The sequence below is a fragment of the Somniosus microcephalus genome, chromosome 5 (assembly GCF_052327205.1).
Source record: "Somniosus microcephalus isolate GS21.2 chromosome 5, FLI_Smic_1.0, whole genome shotgun sequence".
NCBI lineage: Eukaryota > Metazoa > Chordata > Chondrichthyes > Squaliformes > Somniosidae > Somniosus > Somniosus microcephalus.
Window position 1 is genome coordinate 274,804,591 of NC_140991.1, and position 13,345 is coordinate 274,817,935.

The 13,345-nt window shown below is 43.6% G+C and overlaps 1 protein-coding gene across 3 annotated transcripts in view; it reads left to right on the plus strand.

The window, feature by feature from the left end:
- The window catches only part of LOC147117741 (acidic amino acid decarboxylase GADL1-like), a 98,597-nt gene that overhangs the window by 40,754 nt on the left and 44,498 nt on the right, over window positions 1-13,345 (plus strand). For all 3 annotated transcript variants that reach the window (XM_085988982.1, XM_085988983.1, XM_085988984.1), the window contains 5 exons: window positions 29-144; window positions 2,223-2,302; window positions 8,080-8,134; window positions 11,005-11,121; window positions 12,030-12,094. In XM_085988982.1, the coding sequence (XP_085845108.1) occupies window positions 29-144; window positions 2,223-2,302; window positions 8,080-8,134; window positions 11,005-11,121; window positions 12,030-12,094 (433 nt within the window). The remainder of the gene's footprint in view (window positions 1-28; window positions 145-2,222; window positions 2,303-8,079; window positions 8,135-11,004; window positions 11,122-12,029; window positions 12,095-13,345) is intronic.

Here is a 13,345-nt window from a genome sequence, read left to right on the forward strand (position 1 = left end):
GACTTTGCATGTTCTCCACTCTAAACAGGCGGCTCTGTTTCCAACATGTATGCTGTAAATCTAGCCCGGTACAAGTGCTGTCCAGAGTTAAAGGAGACTGGTCTTTCAGGTGCACCCCCTATGGCGATGTTCACATCTGAGGAGGTACGTGGCGGCATATTAGAATTTGACTAAATGGTCTATGTTCAGAGGTCTTGATGGGTTATGTTGGCTTTAGTGTTCTAGGAAGATTGGAGGCACTTACTGCAGTTTATTGGATTAAGCCCGCTGGAATGGCGAACGGGTTCAAGTTTTATTGGGGGGTGGGGGTGGATCTGAACTAGGAACATTGGAACAATAGGAACAGGAGTAGACCATTCAGCCCCTCCAGTCTCTTCTGCCATTCAATTAGATCATGGCCGCCTTTGCTTCATATCCTTGATATCCTTACCCAAAAAAAACCTATCGATCTCATATAGATGGAAACCCTCCAAACATAAAGGAAAAAAGACAGGGTATCAATATGGAAGTGATCCTGTGCCTGACAACAGCACAGGAAATTATTTAACTTCCGTCATGAGATAACAATCACTCACAAGTCCTGTGATAACCTTGCCGCTCAGTGCAAAGCTCAGGCGTACGTATATTAATACAATGGGAGAAAAATACTTTCTTACTAAGAAACCTAGGCGAAGGAACAAGGCCTCAAAAGCATTATACTTGGAATCATAGAATTTTACAGCAGAGAAGTATTCGTCTCATCGTGCCTGTGTCGGCTCTCTGAAAGAGTCACTTAGCCTCACTCCTCTAGCTTTTTCACATATGCCAATTAAAATTTTTCTTCTTCAAATATTTATCCACTTCCCTTTTGAAAGCTATTATGGATTCTGCTTCCACTATTGTTACTTGTAGGGCATTCCACCTCTTAACAACAAAAAAATCTCCTAACCGCTCCCATCATCCTTTTGATGATGATTCTAAATTTATGCCCTCTTATTGCCAACTAGCAGAAATAGTTTTTCCCAATTTATCTTATGAAAATCCCTCATAATTTTGAACACCTCCATCAGACCTCCTCTTAAACTCTCTGTTCCAGTGAAAAGGGACCCAGTTTTTCTAGTCACTCCTCATAACTAAAGCCTCTCATCCCCGGTATCATCCCTTGAATCTCTTCTGTACTGTTTCCATGGCCTTGACATCACCAAGGTTGCAAAGAGGAGGATAGAGGAGGAGATAAATTAAGAAGTAGTTGTTAGGTGATGCTTGGGTTTTTACGAGCTTGTAATTTGTGGGAGGATGGGAAGACTGAGGGAGATAAGGAATTCCACAGTTCTGAGACCCTGGGAAAGAATTAGTTCAGAGAAAGAGACTGTGAGAATTTTTCCATGACCTTGTTATTGTTCCCTCCCCTGCATCTTACTGTTATTCCAACTGCTGTGCAAAACAAAAACCTAGCTTGCTTCTTGAATTCTTTTATATTATTATCCTGTGTGGAATGCTATTGTTGGGTGCGTATTTGCTATTGATAAAAACCATTCCTGTAGCAGCCAAAACAAGGAAAGGGAACATTATAAATGCACAGGATCTCAGTGAGCGTCTGGAAAAAAGAAAGGATAGTTTAACGTTTCAGGTAGAGGCAGCTCTGGTAAAGGGCCCCTACTTGAAACGTTGGAAGAACGATTTCCTCTGGTGGGGGAATCCAGAACAAGAGAATAGAATCTTAAGATTCGAGCTAGGTCATTCAGGAGTAAAATCAGGAAGCACTTCTTCACACAAAGGATAGTAGAAATGTGGAACACTCTTTTCCCCCACCCCTAAAAGGCTGTGGTTGCTAGGACAATCTGAGTTTTTAAGACTGAGATTGGTAGATTTTTGTTGGGTAAGGGTATCAAGGGATATGGAGCAAAAGGCAGGTAAATAGAGTTGAGGTGTAGATCAGCCATGATCTAATTGAATGGCTCGAGGGACTGAATGGCCTAATCCTGTTTCTAAGCTAACCTGTCTTTTTCTCTTTAAAGGTGCTGACAGACTTGCACACGACATTTTCTTCAGATTTCCAGCACCTTTTTTAAACCTCACCCAAGCTTGGTTGCATTATTTTCTTTGGACTTTTTGGATAGAACAAGATTTTCCCATAGTAAGGAAGAGAATAACGGTCTAAGTCATTTAGTTGTGTCTCTAAAAAGCAATATGATGCAGCCCAGGCTGATTAAAGTTATTTAAGCGGTCTCTTTGTTCCGTAGTGCCACTACTCTGTGAAGAAAGCTGCTGCCTTCCTTGGAATCGGCACCCGCAATGTCTATGTGGTGAAAGCTGACAAAAGGTAGGAGAAACAACAGTGTTTAGTGAGAGAGCAAATTGCTTGTGCTAGTAGCAGCTGATGGCACCCAGCATTCTTGGTCCACTACCCAATAACAAGGCCAATATCTTCCATGATAATGAGTTTCCTGATTAAACATGGGCACTCCTAACATCGGCAATACATTCGTTCAAACCGTACATCTGAGAACGCGTCGTAAAATTTCAACCCCTCTCGCATGTTTGGAAATGAAGTGCGACTCTTGCTCCCAGTTTAGTCTTTTACATGGGAACAGAGGAATTGCTAGATGAAAAAAGATCACGCTCCATCGAGTTCAACAATTTCAGATCATAACCTCGGCCCCACATTACATTTTTACTTATTTTTTATCCACACCTTTGTTTTGGCCCATTTCCCCCCCCCTTTTTTTCTCTCCCACATGGCAGCTGTCTCCCATTCTGCCAGCGCATTTCACACCTAATCTAGAGCCGTCTTTTGTCTCCACTAGTCCTATCACCATCTCGTCTCATTTTGAATACCTCTTAATGTCTCTTCACTTCTCTTTTGTTCTCTCCCAGCCCGGCCTCTTAATCTATTTCATTTCCTGTGCTTTTTCAGTCTTGACAAAGGGTTTGACCCGAAACGTTGACTCTATTTTCTCTCCACGGATGTTGCCTGGCCTGCTGAGTTTTTCCAGCATTCTCTGTTGTTATTTCATGCTCCATCTAGTTGGCCTTCTACCAACCTGTTAGTCACATGATACAACGATAATGGAGTTATTGACTAATCACGGCAATCAATCTCTAGCGATCAGTCTACAACAGACCCAGACATGAGGTGAGGAAAACCCCCCCAGAGCAGAACCATAGGTCCAAAGTCACCTGTTCCTCCCAGGCATACTACACTTACCATATGTTTCTGGCAAATAAAAGAGCCTATAAGTTAGGCCAGGCACTTTTATATTTCAGTGCTAGCCACGGCTCAGAGGTGCCAGTCTCATCGCTGAGTCAGAAGGTTCTGGGTTCAAGTTCCACTCCAGAGACTTGAGCTGACACTCCCAGTGCAGTAACACAGACGTTAAACCAAGGCCCTGTCTGCCCTCTCAGGTGGACATAAACGATCCCATGGCACTATTCGAAGGAGAGCAGGGGAGTTCTAGGCCAATATTTAACCCTTAGCCAACGTCACTAAAACAGTTGATCTGGTCATTATCTCATTGCTGTTTGTGGGACCTTGCTGTGCGCAAATTGGCTGCTGCATTCCCTGCATTACAACAGTACAAAAAGTCACCATGGCTTAGAACACTTGGGGAAAATAGGATCGTGCCCATTAGTAAACTATTGAAGTTACTGCCTTCAATTATATTTTGCGTTACTCTGTAAAATGTCTCTAGCAGTCCTCATCATTCACTTGGCTGCTGACCTAACTACACTTATGACTGTTTTAACACAGGTTCTGAATAAAAAGGCTTAAACCTATTTTGCTGAATGTCTGTGATTTACAAACCTTCTTAAGCCCCCCAAAAATCTGAAAATAAAGCACAGAGCTGTGCCCAAGTCAACGCTGTAGAAGTGGAGTAGTGAGCAAGTATTTTTTTGTTGTTGCATTGTTTGGAAATGGTAACACCTTTGGAATGGAAAACCCATTCCAGGTGCAAAACTGCCTGAACCACCATTAGTGACAAAAAAAGAGACACAGGTGTGTTTGTGACGTTGTAACCTTTGAACTATCTGACCCATCACTGCAACAGAGGGTGTGTAACAGAGAATTTGAGATGGTCTTTCAGTGTTCATGGGATAAGACTTGTCTAAAGCTTTTGAAAAGACCTATTCGGTGTGGTAATGATTGTGTTCCAAGCCTTCATCTTCTTGCTCTCATCTCCTTGCAGTAGGTAAGCTTGAAATGACTCAATTGCGCCCTCAGAAGGTGTTAAGTTGATTTTGGATTGGCCTGGCTCCACTTCTACAGCGTTGACTTGGACACAGCTACAGGGCTGCAGGCTGCCAAGCGTGCAAGTGCTTCTTGGAAATGGTGTTAACGAATAGGAAATCATTTCATTTTGTAGCTAGGAAGAGTTACAGCTCAGCAGTAGTATGACAGCAAAGGAGCAGGGTTTTTCTCCCAAACATGTTTGACAAAAACTTTCTTTTTTGGTCTGTTTATAATTGCCTGGGGGTAGAAATTCGGTATCGTCCCGTTTGGCGCGCAATTATCAGCCGGGCGCAAAGTTTAGTGCTTGGCGCTAATTATCGCCTCCAACGGCAAACTTGGCTTCTATCGCCCCTGGAGGTGAATGAAGCGCTAAATCAGGCGCTACACACCTCTCTCAAGGCACTAACGCAGAGGAGCGAGGCGCTACCTCAGAGCGCTGGCGAAGCTCATGTGATGTCAGTCAGCAATGGAACACAGACACACTGGCGCTGGCTACTTCTTAAAGGGGAGGGTCGATCTTGCTCTCCATCCACACCCTGCTCATTGCAATCTTGAATCTCGGCCTGGAGAGACCTGTACATCAAATCTGCTGGAAAGAACAATGAAGAGACCCAGGGAAAGATGTGCTGCCCCCATAGTCTCTTCTAAATCGATGCAAGGAAGGTCAAATCAAAATGAACCTGCAAAGTACTGCTCAGTACCCAAAACTCCTTCACACAGCGTTGAATCTCTCCAGAAGTCTCAGTCTCTCTCTCTCTCTCTCTCTCTCTCTCTCTCAGAATGCGTGGTGCAAAAATATCGCCGACAAAAAAAGGCAGGAAGCGGTTGCCTTTAAATAGCTCTTCCCCCAGTCCCTTCCCGACTGCAAAATGCTCCCCTCAACCTGTCGTTGCTAGCGGCAGGCGGTAAGGCAGGGGGCGCCACTCAATATGTGGTCCAGGCCGCTACTGGGGCGTTGCACGCTTGACTGACGTCATGATCTGTGGGCACAGGAGATCGTGGCGGTAGTGTTTAGCGCCGCCGCAAACTGGTCAATTTTGCGAGCGGCGCAAACATCGCCACGCCTGGGCGCTAGTTGCTTTGCGCCCCACGCTAACGGGAGGCGCAAAGCAACCGAATTTTTCCCCCCTGATGTTTTAAATATGAAATGCTCCATAGTTCATTTGTATGTGTTGTCTACTGGATCAAAATAACGTGCAGCTGTTTCCCTCACTATCACAACACTTCTGCAGGAAGATAATGCTCCTCCGAGCAGATTTCCATGATTGGGGATTTGAGTCCAGAAATAGAAAAGAAAAACACAAGAGGCAGTGAGAAGGAGTTAGAGATAGAAAGAGAGGGAGAAGAAGAGAGAGATAGAAAGAGAGAGAGCTAGAAACAGACAGAGATACAGAGAGAGGTAGAGAGTGACAGAAGGGTAGATTTTCCTCTGCCCTGATCCCAAATAACTCCCGAAAATGGGTGCAACACAGAAGAAAAATAGTCGCTGAACCATTCCCTCCCCATTCTGCTCCTGAAGAATACTGTGCCTGAACTTCCTCTGTGTTTTTTCTGGTGGCTACAGCTGACCGTGCCCGAAGGAAGTGCTGCGGTGTAAATGACATGCAAATGCATGTGAGATGGGTGGTAAATATGTGGACTTGGTGGACCAAGAAAGTTTAATGGGTTTCAAGTTGGAACTAGACAGGTTCTTGTCATCAAATGTCCCTCAGGGTTACTAGAAGTGCACCACGGGAACACTATGGCTGGGTGAGCTAGATGGGCCGAAAGTCTTCTCCTGTCTGAAACTATTGTTACGTTGCTATCTTTCTCCCAGCAATAAAAATATAAAATGGAATGGGTTGGCAGTCCTATTTAGTCCCAGTAGTCTTACCATTGTACTCTGGGAGCTGCTATCAATTTGTGCACATACTTACTAGTGGCTGAGGGGTGACCTAATAGAGGTCTTTAAAATTATGAATAATTTTGATAGAGTGGATACAGGGAGACTGTTTCCACTTGTGGGGAAGAGCATAAATAGAGGCCATCAATATAAGATAGTCACCAAGAAATCTAATAGGGAATTCAGAAGAAATGTCTTTACCCAAAGAGTGGTGAGAATGTGGAACTTGCTACCACAGGGAGTGGTTGAAGTGAATAGTATAGATGCATTTAAGGGGAGGCTAGACAAGCATATGAGGGAGAAGGGAATAGAGGTTATGCTGATAGATTTAGATAAGGAAAGACAGGAGGAGGCTCGTGTGGCGCATAAACGCCAGCATGGATGGGTTGGGCCGAAAGGCCTGTTTCTGTGCCGTATATCTTATGTTACGCATCAGACGCTAATGACTTCATGGGCACAAAGGTATTTCTGGTGACAGCATTGCCCGACAGGAGCAGCATCTCCTGCATTTCTTGCTGGGTCTTTGTTTCTGCCTCTTGATGGTGGTGTGCAACTCTGAAAGTCAGTCATATGAGAAATTAAATCCACTTTTATCCCCATTGCTTATTTAACCGCAACCAATTCTGATCATCTCTTCGTAACAAATTGAGTGCATTGCCAGGCCGAGCAGGAGCTCAGGCATCAGCTCACAAGCAGAAAAAAGTATCAGAAGGTGAAACCCATCCCCTCTATTATTTTTCCTTTTATTAAAAGTAAAGATATTTTCTCCCCTTCCACTTTTGGTCTTTGTGGTCTATACTATTTGTTCAAGTTTTAAAGCAAAGTATTCGCAAATAATCCACCCATGCATCAGAAAGAGCAATAATTCCTGATATGGTGACTTGGTCAAAAAGAGCACAGATTGATATTTAATGAGATCAAATTAAGAGCCTGTTTATACGATAAATAAACCCATCCCCTTAAGCTAATGCTGCGCCACAGTTAAACCTGTCCTAGTTTGAACCTTTTATGTACCTCACTTCCCAAAAACAAATATGCACACTCAATCTCTCTCTCTCTCTCTCTCACTTTCACTCTTGCACAATAGGAGAAGCCCAACTTCTTCATGCTTAGGTTTCTGGTATTTTTTTATAGCAGAGTGAGGAGCCCTTGATAAAGTTAGCTCATGCAGACACAGAGAGAAAAATTGCAAAAAGGAGAGAATTTAAAAAAAAACTACATGTTCTGAGAAAATGTACGCTAAAATATTACATATTTTGCAATGATAACAAGAACTTAAAAAAAAAAGTGAACAAGTAAAGTTTTAAATGGGATCATGCACTCCAGACAAATCTCGTTTTGCCATTCGGTAACTGGTTGGTGTTTAACAACTATTGGGGGTTTAATATGGCAGAGGCCTCTCAACTGATGTACTGAGAAAATTATCCAAGTATTCTTGTTAAAGCAAAACCTCATATATAATGTGTAATAAGTGGAGAATTAACTTGGGGAGGAGGCGTATCTGAGTGTAAGCTTTCATTAAATGGTTGGTATTAACAGGGAGTCCATTCGCATCCATAGACTGGTGTGGGCTGTATTTCCTCACGCATGAGATCGAGAGACTGCTTGTAACCTTCTCCTACAAACTTCCGAGATCTCTGTGCTCCTCCAATTCTGGCCTCTTGCGCATTACCAATTTTTAGTGATCCACCATTGGCGGCCGTGCCTTCAGCTGCCTAAGGCCCTAAGCTCTGAAATTCCCTCCTTAAACCACTCTGCCTCCCTACCTCTCTCTCCTCCTTTAAGACGCTACTTACAACCTAACTCTTTGATATCTCCTTACGTGGCTCGGTGTCAAATTTTGTTTGGTAACACTCCTGTGAAGTGGCTTGGGACATTATACTACGTTAAAGATGCTATATAAATATAATTTGTTGTTGTTGTGAAGTGAAACCATTTTCGCACTGATGCTACCATTGCCTGAACTAAGTAATCTTTGTTTTTTCAGAGGGAAGATGATACCGGAAGAGCTGAAGAAAGAAATCCAAAGAGCCAAGAAAGAAGTGAGTGTCTTAGGGATTTAATGGAAATCGTGCCATCGCTTGCAAATTGCTGAATGTTTCTTTTGAAGGGGAGGAGGAGTGTGTTTGTGTGGAATTTATTAGCAAGAAACTACTGAAGATGTATTCACACTAAAGCAGTCCAGAGTAGTCTTGTAAATCTGGACCTCCGGTTAGGTGCTAAATTTGTACTTGCACTACAATTTAATGTTGTTATGAAGCGAAACTATTTTACACTGAAACTATTTTGCAGCCTGAGAAAAAGCTTTTGATAAAGCTGTCTTCACACACAGGGTAGTGGAAATCTGGAACTCTGTGCCCCAAAAAGCTGTTGAGGCTAGATCAATTGAAAATTTCAAACTGAGATTGACAGATTTTTGTTAGTTAAGGGCATCACGGTTTACGGAACCAGGGCAGTTAGATGGAGTTTAAGATACAGATCAACCATGATCTAATTGAATCAGGTTCGAGGGGCTGAATGGCCTGCTCCTGATCCTATGTTCCTGTAACAGTCATGAAGCGCCTGTAAGAAGGATCAACTTGGATCTTACCCTTCAGGAATGAGCAGTGGAGCAGCATTTTGGAACAGTAGAAATACATATGTTGCAATCCCTTATGTCTCCCAGGCTAAACATTTATTTACATAATTGAAATTATGGCAATGAGAAGGGGGAAATCCTGATTGGGCGGGAGTGAAGGTTTCTGCTGGTGCCTTTGTTGGAAAAACCTCTACCATCAAAAGAAGCAGAGGGGAGATGAGAATTTTTTTTTACGCCGTGTGTTGTTAGCATCTGAACTGCACTGCCAGAAAGGGCGTTGGAAGCCCAGTCAATAGTAACTTTTAAAAGGGAATTGGATATATACCTGAAAAGGAAAAAAAATGCAGGGCTGTTGGGGAAAGAGCAGGGGAGTGGGACTAATTGGATAGCTCTTTCAAAGAGCCAGCACAGGCATGAAGGGCCTCCTTCTGTGCTGTCAGCTTCTATGATTCATCACCTGACGTGAGAGATCTATACAGAGACACCTGCCTGCCCACCTCAAAACCTGTTCTTATCTTTTTTTCTTAAACAGTTTGATCATCAGTTAAATTCCCTACATCTAATGTCTGCCCAGAAACACTAAAACTAGCGCCGATGGATCCAGGCACCGTAACCAATTGCTGCGCTCACTGGAGCTGTGTAATGTGCTTCCAGGCGCTCCTATCTGGCTATGTTTCAGTGTGAGAACCCGGGGGAGAGGAAGTCCTACAGCGGTGGCAGTGGCTCAGGTTTACGAAAAGTATCAGGAAAATATTTCTGAAATGTTTCAGTATGCCGATTAGCTTTTCCATATTCAAATCTTGTGACATACTTATGTGACCTGGACAAGAACCTAAACAAAGAAGAATTTCAATATAAAAAAAAATGAGGATAAGATTAATTTTCATTATAGGAGTCATTTTATGAATTTGCATTTCTGGCCCGGAGCTCATGTGGAGAGTGCGGGCTTGTGAAGTTCACCCCTGATAAGCCACTACAGATGATTTAGGGTTTACGATGCACTTCCGGCAAAGTTACAGCAGCGGAGTGGAAGCGGCTCGGGAAATTCTTGGTCCTGGTGGCAAATTGTTGTATTTTTCTTCCGACAAGCTATGCCTGCTTTTTAAAGTGCCCATGGTTGGCTGGTACAGGTAGCATTATAAATGTTTATATTGTGATTCATCTCGATGCTTTTTTGGGGGGACCTTGCTGTGCGCAAAATTGTTGCTGCACTTGCCTACGCATGAAGGACCAATGCAGTTCAAAGTAATTCATAATGGCCCAGAAATTCGGGTCGGGGGCTTCCCGCGGGTGCAAGCCCCCGACCTGCACTTACCTTGCGCACCGGCCATTGTGCTGTGGGCCCACGTGGGATTCCGATCCTGGGCCTCCTCCAATGCCGGCGCGCAGTGCTTGCGTATCCCGGGGCGCAGTTAGTTCGATGCGTCCCCTGGGATCACGTGGGCCATGGAGAGCCAATGGTAGCAGGGAATGCTTCATTCATAAGTTTGACAGGAAGAGCTGTCAAACCTATAAATACTATAAGCCCCAAAACAGCACTAAATCTTCAAATAATTTTTTTTTTAAATCACATTTTTAAAATAAACTATAAATTACATGAAATAACTATTTTAAACAATAATTTAAATTTTTGAAAAAATTAATTACATTTTCTAACGGGGCTAAAAATAAACTTACCTTTCTTTAAAGTATTTAAAAATAATAAACCTGTGGAAAAAATGTTTTAATTTTAATTAATTCACCACTTACCTTGTAAAAAGCAGGCCTTGCGCCTGCTTTTTAAAAGTGGAACTGCTGGAGACTTACCCTCCTGGGAAAACCTGCAAAAAAAACGTAAGTTCGATGCGCACGCGCTGCCTCTCCTGCGCACGCGTTCCACCTCTGAACCCCTTCTTTCAGGGGAACGGAAGTGCCGGTTTCCCGCGCATGCGCAGTGCATGCATGAAACCGGCACTTCCATTGGGCTTACGGGTGAGTACCCCATGCGTACTCACCCGTGGCGACCCGAATTTCTGGGCCTATATGTGAAGTGCTTTTGAGATGCTGAGAAGAGACATTGGCCCGGAAGTTCCGCAAGAGTCCTCCCCTACTCCACATCGTAATGCCGACAGGGGATGGCGGAGCCTATGGGGAAACGGCAGAGACCTGGCATAACCTGGTAACCTGGATCTCCGCCGGACTACTGCCAGAGTTATGGCGGAAGACCGAGGAGAATCCCAGTGGAATTTAAGGGCCATTATAAGGATCTATGTAAATGCAAGGCTTTCTTTTCTCTTTGGCCTATCGCAGCTAACATCTGGAATGAATGCTCTTTTTCTTGCGGTCACTCCACAGGGGGCTTTGCCTTTTATCATTATCGCCACTGCAGGAACCACGGTACTGGGAGCGTTTGACCCTCTGAATGAGATTGCAGACATCTGTGAAGCACATGGGATCTGGTTCCACGTTGATGTGAGTGTCCAATGTATTTGAACTGATGGTTAGGAGATCTACAAACCGCACGTGGGCTGTTTCCATAAGGATGATAAAGATGTGCCATTTCCCATTATGCTACTCATGTGATCCCCAAAGGTTCGGGCTACAAAATGCGTGAGGCTGTGGGGAAAGAGAGGAAAGAGGGAGAAGCTGTTGTGCGAGAGGTAGATTCCGTCGGGAAGGAGCATTGGGGGCTGCACAGATGTTAATTGCGCTACTTGATTTTTATTTCAGGAGAAGTATGCGAAGGAACTTATTAGTGTTCCTTAACCAAAGCGGAGGGAATGGGTTTGGTAGACTGGCCTTTTCCAACCCTGATCTCCCTTACATGCTTATGAGGTTAGACTTGACCCCATTTATTTCCTGCAAAACTGAATTTATTTCAGAAAAAGTAGGATACCTGCAACTTTCAGTTATGTATTTTTTCACTGCTTGTGAAAGCCTGACCAGCGTAGAAAATACTTGCAACCCACCTGAGTCTGACAGCCCACAAATGAGTCTGACAACCCACAAGTGGGTCTTGGTAAATATATTGGAGTGAACGGATATGGAAAATACATCCTAGAGGCCACCATTAGCAGGTGGATTTGCTTTGAAGTGTTGATATTCTTAACAAAAGGAATTCATTTTTATAACAGTTGCAACATCTTAAACAATAATGACACATATCAATAGCTCAAAGTTTATTTTTAAACATTAGAGCATGTATCTATCCGTGGACTCATAAAAACACTAACAGATACATGGGAGTGAGTTCAAGGCTGTAACCTCTCTTGATCCCTCTGCACCTTTAACATTGTTGAACATCTTATAATGTAGTGTATGTCTTGTAATGTAGTGTTCATCTTATAATGCGGTGTATATCTTTCATTGTTTTTCTCCAGGCATCATGGGGAGGCAGTGCTTTGATATCCAGAAAACATCGTTCTCTTCTGAATGGTATCCACAGGTAAATGCAACATGGGTATCTCGTCACGACTAAAAGTTATAACTGATCTCTGTAACATGCAAAACAGCACTGTAGGAGTTCTTGCCTGTAAGTGTGAGAACTTTCACTTTTAACCGCCCCTTCTACTGTTTTCTGCAAAGTACCAAAACAGGAATTACTAATCAGTTTGGGAGGTCCCCCTCCCCCCCACTCCACGCACATGTACACACATGCAGACACAACAGTTTCAGCAGTAACTCTATGACCTGCCTCAGTTTCTTCTGACAAGAACTTTGGTAAACTGAGCACAATTTGCTTCTCAGGTTTTGGTAAATTGTGAGGTGATTAGAACGAACAGATTAAATTTGGCCCTCCCCACCCTTCCAAACTCAACATGTTTGCATTCATGATTAAAAAGTATTGTATTTTATATATACTTGCAGCGTTTGTCAGTTCAATAAACGATATGGTATTAGAATTGTATCAAGATGGCATCTCAGGATCTATCTCCCTAACTGGCTTCTTTCCACTTCATCTCTGCACTCTGGGTGGAAAGTCGCATGAGGGGCTGGGTGTTGTCAGGAGAACTCGAACACTGCAACGAAGGTTCACTAGATTGATTCCTGGGATGAGAGGGCTGTCCTATGAGGAGAGATTGAGTAGAATGGGCCTATACTCTCTGGAGTTTGGAAGAATGAGAGGTGATCTCATTGAAATGTATAAAATTCTTAGAGGGCTCGACAGGGTAGATGCTGAGCGGCTGTTTCCCCTGGCTGAAGAGTCTAGAACTAGGGGTCATAGTCTCACGATAAGGGGTCGGCCATTTAGGACTGAGACGAGGAAAAATTTCTTCCCTCAGAGGTTCATGAATCTTTGGAATTCTGTACCCCAGAGGACTGTGGATTCTCAGTTGTTGAGTTATATTCAAGACAGAGATCGCTAGGTTTTTGGACACTAAGGGAATCGAGGGATATGGGGACAGGGCGGGAAAGCGGAGTTGAGGTAGAAGATCAGCCATGATCTTAATGAATTGCGGAGCAGGGTCGAGGGGCCGTATGGCCTACTCCTGCTCCAATTTCTTATGTTCTTATTGTCCTTTTAAGATCCTTCTCATCTAACCACCTTCCTATGCACATTCTTCACTGAAATTTCCTCCCTCCAGCCCACCACAGCCTCTACACTAAGCGATTCTTCATCCTCAGTGACTTTAATCTTCACCTGTTCACTCTCCCTCACCTGCGTTGACTTCCTTGCCCTGCTCTCCTTTCTCAA